At 39.9% G+C, this 12,475-nt stretch overlaps 1 protein-coding gene across 6 annotated transcripts in view; it reads left to right on the top strand.

The window, feature by feature from the left end:
• CHCHD6 (coiled-coil-helix-coiled-coil-helix domain containing 6) overlaps nt 1-12,475 on the top strand; it is a 127,986-nt gene that overhangs the window by 2,789 nt on the left and 112,722 nt on the right. For all 6 annotated transcript variants that reach the window (XM_051627830.1, XM_051627827.1, XM_051627831.1 and 3 more), the window contains exons 3-4: nt 519-588; nt 1,706-1,850. In XM_051627830.1, the coding sequence (XP_051483790.1) occupies nt 519-588; nt 1,706-1,850 (215 nt within the window). The remainder of the gene's footprint in view (nt 1-518; nt 589-1,705; nt 1,851-12,475) is intronic.

Here is a 12,475-nt window from a genome sequence, read left to right as displayed (position 1 = left end):
TGGATTCGTTCAAGGCATCCAGACTAGCATCAAGTTAGGGAAGCAAGCCTGTGCTTTTAGAGATTTGTTTGCTGTTATCTCACATGTTTCCTGAAAGTGGATTCAGCAATGTGGATGGCTTGGATGCCATCAAATAGTTTCATCTCTACTTGTGGGATCCCTTGTAATTACAATGGAAGCAGGAGTTCAAGAGGAAAACTTAATGGAACTAGGGGAAGGAAAAGGAAATTACCTCTAAACCCGTGCTTATGTTTCAGTATGAACCAGGATTTGAGGAGTTAACATCCTTACCTGGAAGTTTCTGTAGCCTGTGTGCATTGTTGAGGATGATGCTGTCAGTGTCTCTTTGTTTCATGAATTCAAACTCCATCCATCAAATTTATATTTTCTTGAGACTTTTCAAGGTCTATTTTTTTTTGATGGGGTGACACATGAAATTCTCTGTTACTCAAATAACTTACGTGATGAAGGACTGTGTTTTGTATTGTAGCTGTCACAGGCTTCTGTTTTTTTTTTAGGAATCCAGCCACCAACAGCAAGTGACTCTGGTCAGAAGTCTTCTGCTGCAGAGCAGGAACTGTACAGGAGGTGAGCTGAAGTTCTTGAAAAAGACAAGAATTTAGTTCCTTTTGGACTAATATATAATATTCAGTCCAAGTGCAAGAACTATATTTTAATGCCTGAGAATCCCCTTTTAAGCCTTTTTCAGTTAAGGGTCATGGAACACTTTTTTAGGGAAGCCCATCCCTTAGCCAAAAGGAGCAGTCAGTGGAGCTGTGGGCAGCTGGAAAACAGGGAGGACCAATGCAAGGGGTTGGTAACTATAGAAAACTTGTGTGTGATGTGCATTGCAAGACCACTAGGACAAACTTGAATACAGTTGCCTTTTCTGGGACAAATGAAGGAGTCTAGGTGTTTCATAATTTTCTTGGGTATTTTGGAATCTCAAACATGGTAATGGATTTAATTCAGTTTACATCTAAAATAATCAGATCCATTTATGTATCTGATTCCATTTGTCCTCCTTTTCCTAGGCTCGACATAATGTTACTCAGCCAGAACTAGAGTGCTATGAATTTTTCATCCAAGGGTATTTAAATTTATTAAGATAGAATTAACTGTAAAGATATGTGGGTAAGGGAAAAAAAATGCAGAAGAAAACTGTCCTTCTCCCTGACAGAACCACTGCACTCTCCTCCTAGTTCTAGGCATTGCAGGGTAGTGAGAACTTCAGCTCTGTGTAACTCAGTAGCTTTCTGTTATAAAACTACTGGCTTGATCCGTCTGTGTGCTCTTAAAGGTGCTGTAAAGATCAGACTTTTGTGTTCTTTCCTTTTATTGTTGTATATCACTCCATCTTTTCCAAAGCAGTATCTATTTATCTAGCTAACTACTTCCCATTCTCACTGTTTTCAGGTAATAAGTAGGTAATAAAGCTAAATATAATTGAAGTATAAGCTTATATTGCTGCTAAGTCTACTGTTGTTGCCAGAGCTGTACCTCATCAAAGTTGCAGATCATGTTTGAAGTTTATTGGACTTTTTATTTCTTGCTGATAATGGAGGGGCTGTGAGCAGAATTTGTGTCAAATAGATCATGGATTTGTGTTGCAGCTCTAGACAGGGATAGTCCATGCTAAGCCACCACCCTCTTACCAGAAGTCTGCTGATCACCTTCTCTTTGTTTGCCTTTGATGCTCATACAGGTATGAGCAGGAACAGGCACTGGTCCAAGAGGAGCTGCTCCGTCTGGCTAAAAGAGAGAGGGAAGCAGCCAGTGAGGCCTTGAATCCTGCCCTTCAGCAGGAAAGGAACAAGGCTAACGAGGAGAGGCAGAGAGCAGCCCAGCTGGTGAGTACCAGTGTGTTTCCATGCAGGATGAGCTGCAATACCTCTACTTGAGGTGTTCATTAAATGTAATTTGTGTGATGAGCCTAGAAACTCTGATTCGGCTGAAACCTCATCACCTCCTAATTCATCACTTAACGTTTGGGTTACAATGTAGCCGGCCAGCTACACTTGCAGCGTTTCCTGCAGTGGGGCTAAGGCCAAGAGTGCAGGGAAAGGCATAAGCAATGACTGTGCAGGGGACAGCTTTACTTGTGCCAGGTCAGCGTGAGCTGAGTTGTCTGAGCTAGAGGGGAAACTTTTAAACTCTCAAGTGTATGAAATGAGTGTTTTGATATATGCAGGATCAGATTCTGCTGACTTGATATATACTGAAACTTTCCTTGTTTTTTCTAGAGTGTAATTGTGCAAATACCTAAATTAATAAAAAAATAATAATGAGTTCTGTTGTTTGAGTCTTTTATGATACTGGTAAAAAAAGAACTATTATAAAACTGTCAAGTATTGTAACATTCTGAAGCAGGTTTAAGGTTAATTTTTTAGGGACCAGGAAGCATAAACCCCTTTTGTACACACTCCTGACTCCCAGCCAATCTGTTCTTGCCCAGTAGGCAGACTTATTTTTGGAGACTTCTTGTTGCAGCCTTTACTATTAGTCAGACTAAGATAACCTGCTGGGTTTTTGTCACACCAATGCTGAGAAGAGCAATGATGGAGGCAGAAATACAGTGAGATGAGACTGAATAGAGCAAAGGGCTTCTATCACTGTGGTAGATTAGAGTTGTCATTCGTCCTTAAAATTCACATGATATTATTTTCTTGTTTTCTATACTAACATTACTATGGCAGTGTACTGCCTTTACACAGTGCAGAGTCTTAGTGGAACTGCCACTTTTTCCTGACCTGCAGGGGTATGAGGTGTTGGGGTGTAACAGCTAGGTGGGACTGTGCTTGCCATGGTGAGATCAAACTGCCTGTTCACGTGGACTGTGATGTTTAAACTTTGAGAGAACTGGAGTCATTCTCATTTCACGGTACATGCTGAAAGGGGATGGTTTAGGTAGAGGACAGACTTTAGTAATGATGTTCTTCATTGTGTTTCTTCAATCCCACTGATGTGGTGCAATGTACTTGGTTTAAGTGAAGAATCCTTCTATAAGCATGTTCTTTTTTATATGTTGAATGCTAACAGGCATGGCTTACCAGGCACATAACTTGGCTGTGAAGTATTTTGAGGTTATAATATGAAGGCATTTTGGGTGGCTGAATAAGTAAAATTTATATAAGGATGGCCATAGTGGTTCAGACAGAAGGTTCTTGAAGCTATAGCCCATCTCTGATAGTGATCCAGAGCAGCTGCTTACAGAGGGCATGAGAAGAGAGTAGACATCTAGTATAAACTTCCAGCTTCTGCTGTTCTGGGGCTTAGAGGCTTCTTCAGCAAGAGGTTGTATTTTCATGTTGGTGATCAACAGTCCTTAATGAAATTGTCTTCCATTAATTTGTCCATTTCTTGTTTCGGGCATGGACATGTACTTTCTGACTCCATGATAATGTTTATGTGGTTGGGCTGGTACATCTCAGAGATTGTTCTCCTGGATCTAGCTTCTGAACAGCTGCTGTGTCATAGGAATTTCATCTTGGCAGATTGTACTCCAACCACAGGAGTTGCAGGATCACTGAGCTTTAGAATAGCAATGTCTGAGGCAGGTGACTGCCATTCCTCTGCATAGAACATCTGGGTCAGCACATGCAGTGTTAACTTTCTTCCCACTGGGAGAATATTCTCTTTAGAAATGTGATTAGCAGACCTCAAAAGAGGTGGGTGGAAAGAGCTGGTGGATTTGTTGTCCAGTCTAAAGTTGTGGCCTGGCTTAGAAGCAGAGCCCTGTCCTCCTGCAGTGAGGTGTAGAGTAATGTTAGAGAAATGTAACTAGCAAAGCCAGGCAATATTTTTGAAGTGTACAGAGAGCACCTCTAAAAATGAGTTGAGACCTGACCTCTAACATGCAAAAGCTGTTCTATTATCTGTATAAGCTTTTAATCCTGCCATGTCACATACCTAGACGTTGCATACTTGACGCTCTGTAAAAATCTCATCAGACTCTCCTTGTGTAACCCATAAAAGATAAAGAGTGACCATGGAGTGTTAGCCCAGAGTGTGGTGCAAGAATGAGAAACTGTTAAATTTCATTGCTCTTTAACTATCTCTTGATCAGTAATAAATTTAAGGTCCTTAAAAATGGAATAGTCTAGCGTGTCCTTGCAAAGATGAGGTCAAAGCTATTGGCTTTGGCTTCTAGATGTCTTCCTAAGCAGGAACTGTTTTTGCCATCTTTTAAAATTATTTGGATCCCTATCAGACTTGCTTTATCTCAGCTACAGTTTCCTTTTGGGCATGGTTACCTTATTGACTCAATCATACTCAAATCATATCTGTCTTTTGTCTTTCAGTATTGTTTTCTTCCTTTAGTTGAAAAAGAGCTTGAATATTTCTTGTTCAGTCTTACGATTTTTATCTTTAACACACAAGGCGAATAATGGGTGTGAGCTGCTCTTTCAGCTCATGTCATTCACCTCTTTCAGGTAGCAGATTGTAGTGGCACTCTAGGTACCTAGAGGTAGCTCAGGTGCAGATGGCAGTGGATGTTATCTGCTTAAATTTATAAGGGAACAACTTCCAGTTTTTTTGCTGTTGTTGTTACGATGTACTCAGGAAGCCAGAGAAAAATGGCAGCTCCCATGAAAGAAATAGCAAATGAATAATTTGCTTCTAGCAGTACTTAATTTATTAAATAATTAAAATTATGCCGTGAATAGTTAGAAAGGTTTGTTTCTTTATTTTTTAAAATTTGCAGTAAGATCTTGAGCTGCCCCGTGCCCTTGAAACAGTTTGGTGATTAGTAGCCTTCTCTTGTTGCCTCCAGTACTGCTGCAATGTTCTCCTTTAACCTTGCCACTTGTAGTTCATAAATCCAAATAGGATAGCTGTATTTGAAATTACTACATTTTGATTGTGCTGAATGTTGCTTGTCATTTAATCTGTTCATGATTTTAACTCACTGACTTTTATTATTGGCAGTGTTGCTATGAAGCATTTCTTCAGTCTTATTATATAGTGCACAGTCCTGAAGAGAGCATGGACCAGAGCTAACCTTTGATAGGGAACATGCTGTCAGCTTCTGGGGCCAGTTCCTTCATTGTTTATGGGGGAGGGTGCTGATTAGAGCTTATTTTTTTCCTATCCTTGTTTTTTCTAGTTTGTGTGTTTTGTTTTGGTTTTGTTTTTTCTTGAGGTGGTGAACTTGTTACAAGAAGGATTGAGTTAAGTACATGGGTCCTGTTCTACATATTTATCTTTCTTTTTTTTTTGAGGTTGAACAAGGTACTTAGCTTCTAGATATTTTAGGCTTTGAGTGAAACTTCTTAAAGGTTTAGTTCAAGAAGAAAAATAGCTTTGTAAGTATAAATACTGCAGCATTTACTTCCCTTTTTGAGTGAATATTGCTTTTGATTAATCACAAGGGACTGGCTCAAATGGAGGTAGTTTGCTAAGCTGCTGCAGAAGAGCTCTCACCAATTTGTATTGGGGAGAAAATGTTTGTCTGTACAGCACTGCAGGATTGTGGTGCTGACTGTCCTCTGAAGAGTGTAATGCTGTGAGTACTTAGAGTACAACAAGGATCCTATGTACACAGGAGTGCCTAGGGTGTTTCATGCTTGTAGCAGGCTTTAAGTCTCATGTGAAATATCCAAGAATTCATACAGCTAGCTTTAAATCCATTTCTGTTTCTAGCAGGAGGAGCTTCCAGAGTTGTAATAGTCAAGTTATTTAATTCACTGTGTTGTCAGTAGTCTCACCTTTCCACTGTACCAGGAGTTTTTTCCTTTCTCATTTCCAATTAATCAAAACCTCTTCTCCCAACTTCTCAGTTCTTTTGGCTTTTTTTTTTCCTCCTTCTTACCAACAAAAGAAACTTTGCAAGCAAGCTGCTCTTTTTTCTCCTTTCTGCATGTGTAATCTCCCTAAGGCTGCACAGCATGTACAGCATGTGCATCGTGAGCCTCTTGGAGCCACTGACTCTCTGCCTGATGGTTTTTACTGAAACCTTTGAGACAAATCAATGTGGAATAGAGATGGAGAAAAGCAGAAGCTGAGGGGGGGAAAATAAACGCGATTAAGCGAAGACATCTCATTACTAGTATAGAAAGGGAGGATTATAACTTATAAAATAGGAGGATCTCATTTAGGGGCCATGTGTGCCTGTGTTATCAGGACAGAGGGAGAGCAAATAGAATAAATGAAATTAATACTTTGAAAAGAAGCATTACCCGGATTTGAGAATTGAACTAATATGATTTGTGCAAAGCCCTGAAGTTTTTATCTTGCCATTTAATACCCCCAGGATAATGGCCTTGTCAGAGTTATTGACCAAAAGTTGTTGTCTTCCTTCCCACTTTGGAATAGTGAATTCAGAAGTGGGCAGTGGTAGGAGAAACTTTGCACCATGATTAGGTTTTTCAGACAATACTGACAAGCATTGGCTGCTGTGTGTAAACAGACTGGGCACAGAATTCCTAAGTTACTGTAAAGTGTTTCTCCAGCTGTCAGTGAGAAAGGACTTATTATTCCCAGCGTTCCTGGTCATGCCCTGCTTGCTGGCCTTGGTGGTCTCTGCTTTCTGGTGGCTCCAGCATTGTGCTGTTGAGACTAGTGTGGCCCAGAATATAAGAATGGGAGAAAATACTAGGATTTAAGGTTTGTCTCTGCTTGCTTCAGTAGCCAATTATAATCAGTCATAAGCTGTCAGATTCTTTCAGATGATTTGTTGCCCAGAAATAATCTCTTTGCTCTTTAGAGCATCTCGTCTCCTCTTGCTGATTCAGGAGAGACTGAAGGAAGAATGCATGACATGGAGGAATGCCTTTGGTGAGAGCAGTGGGTTTTGATAGTGATGTCATCTTGTAAACATGGGATTCTGAGCTCTGTGATGTACTTGGGAAACTCTTTCTTCTCCATTAAAAGAATATGGAGGTAAAATTTTTGAAAGCAGCATAAACAGCTCATTCATAGATTGGTACAACGGAGTAGAATTTTGGAGGCAGTAGGGGGGTGATCAGGTAGAGTAGTGCTTTCTTTTTGGCCCTATAGCAGTTGGAAGAATGATCCAATTGACCCATTCATGGAAAGTTTTGTTTAAATTTCTGGTCATTGATGAAGCTTCAACCAATCCCGCTTACGTTTTACCTGTGGATTGCCCGTTGTTGAGCAGTATCAGCTGTAGATGCAACTGAGCTGGTACTGAAGATGGTTTTAGAAATGGTGCTGAACATGATTATGTTAAGGCTTTAATTTACTTTGTGATAAGCTGGAGATCAGCTTCATCCTGGCTGATTAACCATAGGTAAGCATCTCTAGCTTTGGGTTTTGTTGTGTGTAATCTCATATCATTGTTATGAGCTGAAGTGACTGGCCGAGGTCCAGTAGTAGCGTGGTGGTTGAAGCTGTGACCGCGTGGGGCCGTCAGTGATGTGAGGCTGCTGTGTCTGAGGTCAGACCTCTGTGATCAAACTTGTCGTTTTTTTCCTCTCTATTTATTTGAGGTGATGTAACGAAAGGTATTGTCTTTGTGAGCTTTGCTTTATGGTTTGGATACTGCTTCCATCAGGGCCAGTTTGTTGGTTCTCTTTGCTCTGCTATTATAATGTAGCACATGGAGCTAAATCCCTTCTCTTTGTAAAGCTGTAAACCTACATGGAGGAAATGTTTTGGTTCTGGGAGGAGACATTGCTGATACAAATATGAGGTTTTAGTGTTTGGTGGTGCTTTAATTTCTGTAAATATTTCCTGAAAGTTTTTGCGGGTGAAGCAGAAGACAGTTATTTAAATTGGAAAATGTGGAGGCTTGTTTTAAATAAATGCAAAATGAGGAAAAATACCATTCAGTTATATTTTTCCAAATTTGATCTTCATGGATGTTACAGTGATTAGCAACCAGTATCTACATGTGTTTACTAATGGAATTACACCTTTTTTTTAGATTATTTTTTGTTTTCTTTAGAAAACATGCTCGTGCATTTAGTTCCTAGAACATCAGTTCCTACCTCTAGTGTGGGTACTACTGGTTGTGGGGGCAGCACTTCTGCTGAGTGTTGTTCCCTGCAGTTTGGCTGTTGGCAGAGCATTCATATACTGTGTCAAACACCCGTGCACTTACCCTTAGTACATGCAAAACCAGCCAGGGAGCTCTGTCTGGGTTGGCCAGAGTTGGTCTTATCTTTGGCTAGAAATTGCCCTGCAGTTGTTTTTGATTGCTGTCACTAATTGAATAAAACTGCCTTTTAAATGTGTTGATACAAATGGAAATACATGTTTTTTGGTTTAAGCCTAATGATTTGTTGCAAAATGTTGCAAGCTATTGATGGGGGGATTTAAATAGCAAGGCTGATTAGCTTCAGACCATGTTCCTTCTTATCCCTCTTATTCTTGCCAAGAGATTTTTTAGACTTTCCTTGAAGAAAATGTATTAACATGTACAGTAGTTAAAGTTAGTGGTCTGTTAAACTGTAGTCTCTGGCCAGAACATACCTCCTTTTCCCCTCCAGTTGGGTTCCTCTTTGGCTGCTACATTCTACCATAGAGATGGGTGCATTTCTGCAGTGAGAGAATTACTTCTTTTTATAAAATCACTAAACATTTAAGGGATCCCTATATCAACTAATCTTGCAGTATTCAGTAGTGGATTTTGGAAAGGTTTGCATTGAATTTAAGCTTGGCATGGTGAGGATCTATGTGTCTTCTACATACAGCAAGCTGGTAACTTCTAGTCTCTGGAGCATCAGTGAGGTCTGAGTTTAACTAAAACAATTTTGGAGAATGTGTGCTACAATGAACCCAGAAAGTAAAAACAAAGCCAAAAAACAAGAAAACTTCCTCTTCATCTTCTCTTGAGGGAAGCCAAAAGGTGTTATCTGGCTAAGTGTAAGATGCTGTGTATATGCTCCATATTTTCCCTGCTACTGCTGCTATGATTTGTCAGACATTTATAGAATTTTTTTTAGCAACTTCCAATTTCTGCAGCCAGGCTTTTATCTCTTGACTCTGAAGGTTAATTTATATTTGGAGACTTTTTGTAGATTTCAGCAGCTGATGGTCGTTTGAGCTTCTCATTTTGTTAGTCTCTTGGACTAAGGCACCTTATCATGAGGTTGGCCTCTTTTTAAATCCTAAAGCTGCAACGAATTGAAGTTGTCTGGGAGGTTGCCTGCTTCCCCTGTTTTGCCTTCTGTTTTCCTGTGCCCATATTTCACACTTCTGTTTTTCTACCAAGTTCATATACTCCACAGAAACTTCTCCCATATTAATTGTTCTGACTTAGGGTTACTGTAAAGCCATTGGATCATTTAAGAAGCAAAAATTGTCAGCCTTCCTTTTCCCCACCTATAACTACAACATATTCAATTGATAAAGAAATAATATTGATATATTTCTCCATTAATGGTCCAGCAAAGCTAGTACTGCATTTCTTTTTTTTTTTTTTTACTGCCAGACTACTGTGGAGTAGCAAAATTCAGTTCTAATTTTGGGGGCATAAGCAACAGGTTTGGCAACACATCAGGGTGTTTCAGTGGGCTTTCCTTTCCTAGCAGCCAGTATTATGCAAGTGTGGCATGAGACTGTCACAGGTATAAAAGCTGAAAGTCTTATAAGACTAGTTCCCACTAGCTTGGTTAAACTTTTTTTATTATGATTTTGCTTGTCAGTGTTTAAGAGTATTTGGAATATTGCATATATCTAGTTTAGTATTTTGTAATAGCTTTCCAGTATTCATTGTATTCTATCTAAACAATGGCAGTGTTTGGATCTTGGATCAGTGATCCTTGATCACTGAAAATTTTGTTGTTGTTTCTGACTGGGAAGTATTTAATAATATGGCTCTCTTTTTAAGGGCTAATAAAGTTTGCACTGAATGGAACACTTTGATTGCTCTTGCACTCTCAGAAGTACCTGCTCAGGGTAACTGTTCTGTGGGTCACCACCTCCTCGATGCACAGTGGTCTGTCTCCCTGTCAGGATCACTGCATTCCACACCTTTATCCACACAGAGTTTACCTTTCTCAAGGATAGGTAGGTTACAGATGATATTAGCAAGCTGTAGGAAGTGCTCTGATGGGCTGGCATGGTATCTCTGTGACAACACCTGCCAGTGCACAGCACAGACCAGCTTGGGGTATTCCAGCAGGTTCCCTACAGCAGCTGCTCATGGTAACATATGGATGCCTCAAGTACCAGGCCCAAGAGAGCAGATGTGTCCTGTTCAAGATCACATTTCCTCAAATACAGTGTCTTCCACATGTCTCCTGGTACAAATAGCTTTGCTGGATCATACTAGAAGGTGAAGCTGAATCTACATGGCATGATGGGAGAAATCAAACTAAGTACTGGTGATATTTATTGATTTCTCACCTTAAAGAAAACTTAAAACCAGCTTATGCAAACACTAAATTTCAGTGAGGTTTTTTTCCAGTTAGTTTACACACTTTGCTATAGTTGGGCATCCTCAAACCTGCTTCTGTTTGCTCATGAAGTTTGTTTTAATTCTTGTTTGCTTCCCTCTCCCTCCCTCTTTCTGTGTCTTTTCCCTTTCCCAAAGCTGCTGGATGGTTTGCTCCTGCTGCTTCCCCTCCTTGGTGGTGTTATCAGGCACGTGTGCAGCGGGTGAGATTGCAAACGCCGCTGTTCTCCGTGATTCTGAGCATCAGACAATGTTTTACACGGCGTCCCATTCTCTAGCTGGCTGGTTGGACATGATGTTGGTTGCTTATCTTCACGCTGACACACACTGGACATTAATAGAAATACATTGCTGTGGCACATGTGTGGAATTTCAAGCAGCCTTTCTAGCTGTGCTTTAGATAGTCTATTGTGTGCTTAACCTCTTGGAAGAGGTTTTGATGAGAAACGCGTGATGTTAACTCTTGGGCAGCTGGCTGGGCTTCTACAGTCTCTTATAACAGTCAGCATAATATCTTCCTAATTGCACACTGCTTATGTATTTTGGAGTTTCAGCAGTTAAAAACCTGTCTTTCCATGAGCAATATACCTCCTTCCTAGTGCAAATTTTAGGGAAGAAATAGCTATGTGTATTGCATGTGGGGAGGAGGCAGGAGATGCTGCAGAGGAAGTGAGCTGCCAGCACCCTTGTTTAGCTTTGTCTAAAGTCTGTCCCTGTATTTTTTGGCTCTGTGAAGGCTTTTCAGCAACTGCAAGATTGACCTGGATGCAACTGCTGCTATTTGCCAGGAATTCCTTCTGCTTTTGGAGCACATCAGAATTTTTATTGTTTCCTTTGTACTATATATGTATACACTTTCTCTGCTTGTTTATTATGACCATCTGCAATTATCTGTATTATTTATAAGTACTGAGTAAAGCATGATGGAAAGTAGCTTCTTAAAAGGGCCTGTACTAAGGGAGAGGAAATGAACTGGTGACTGTCTTTGATTTTCAGACAATGAAACTAGAACACCTGCAAGCTTATGAGGGAGGGAAGGAATTAGAGAGTTAGCTGCCTTTCTTTTTCCTGTGTGTTACATCGGGGGTTTAGAGCCTTTTTAGCTTTGAAGACTTCGTGATAATGGGCAAACTTGAAGGATGATGCAGAGTTGAGAGTAAAAATTAATCAAACAGACAGGTAGAGCAGGGTTATGTATAATTACTGTCCAAAAGAAAAAAGCTCTATAGTTTAATATGTACTTGAATAGTACATTAGACTAAGGATACATTTGTTAAATAACCAGTGCTCTTCCAATTAGGACTGAGAGCTTGCCATGTACATTCACTGATTTTCAGCCTAATGCTTTTGCCATGGAAAAAAGTGGCTCACTGTCAAGCAGATGACTTCAAGCCTTTTTCTAAACACATAGGCTCATATCTCTGCTCTCTCCTTTTCCCTTCTCTCCAGCCTCTGAGCAGAATGGATTTGTTCTTCAGTATTCATCTTGCTATAGCTGTAATTGGCACTGTTGAGCTGAAATTGTGACTCCCCTCTGTAGCTTCCAAACTTCCAGTACACAAATGGTTCCTTACAAAAGCTTTTCTCTTCCCAGCTGAGGACTGAACAATCAGTCATTTTTGTTTCCATGTGATATGCTCTCCTAGTTTAGCAGCTAAATGTGGAAAAAGGGGAAACTGGAAATAAGGATATGTTTAAAAAAAACCCCCACAACAAATCGTAACACAAAACCAAACAACAAACTGCCACAAAGCAGCACCCTAAAAAAACAAACCAACAAAAAAAAAAAATCAAAACAAAAATTAGTAAAGAATAACTTATGTCAGCTGCGAATAAACTTCAATATTTCTTACATCCTTTTACCTAATTTTTCAGGGTAAAAGAATTTTGCTTCAAGTACAGAACTTGAAAAAGCATGAGAGCTTTAAACTGCAAAGCTAGCTCCAATTTTAGAGATAATGACTGTCAGTCCAGCCCATAGTTTTCTATCATTTAAAAAGTTGCCCACCCAGCCAGCATAGCTTGTTCTGTAAAAGGCTCAGCGTTTTGCAGTGTAATTTTTCTGAGCTTTGTGCTACTGCAGGTTATCATTGAGTTCCATTAAAAACCTAC

The sequence above is a fragment of the Apus apus genome, chromosome 9 (assembly GCF_020740795.1).
Source record: "Apus apus isolate bApuApu2 chromosome 9, bApuApu2.pri.cur, whole genome shotgun sequence".
Lineage (NCBI taxonomy): Eukaryota > Metazoa > Chordata > Aves > Apodiformes > Apodidae > Apus > Apus apus.
Note: the sequence above shows the minus strand (reverse complement) of the source record. Positions and strands in the feature narration are given on the sequence as shown.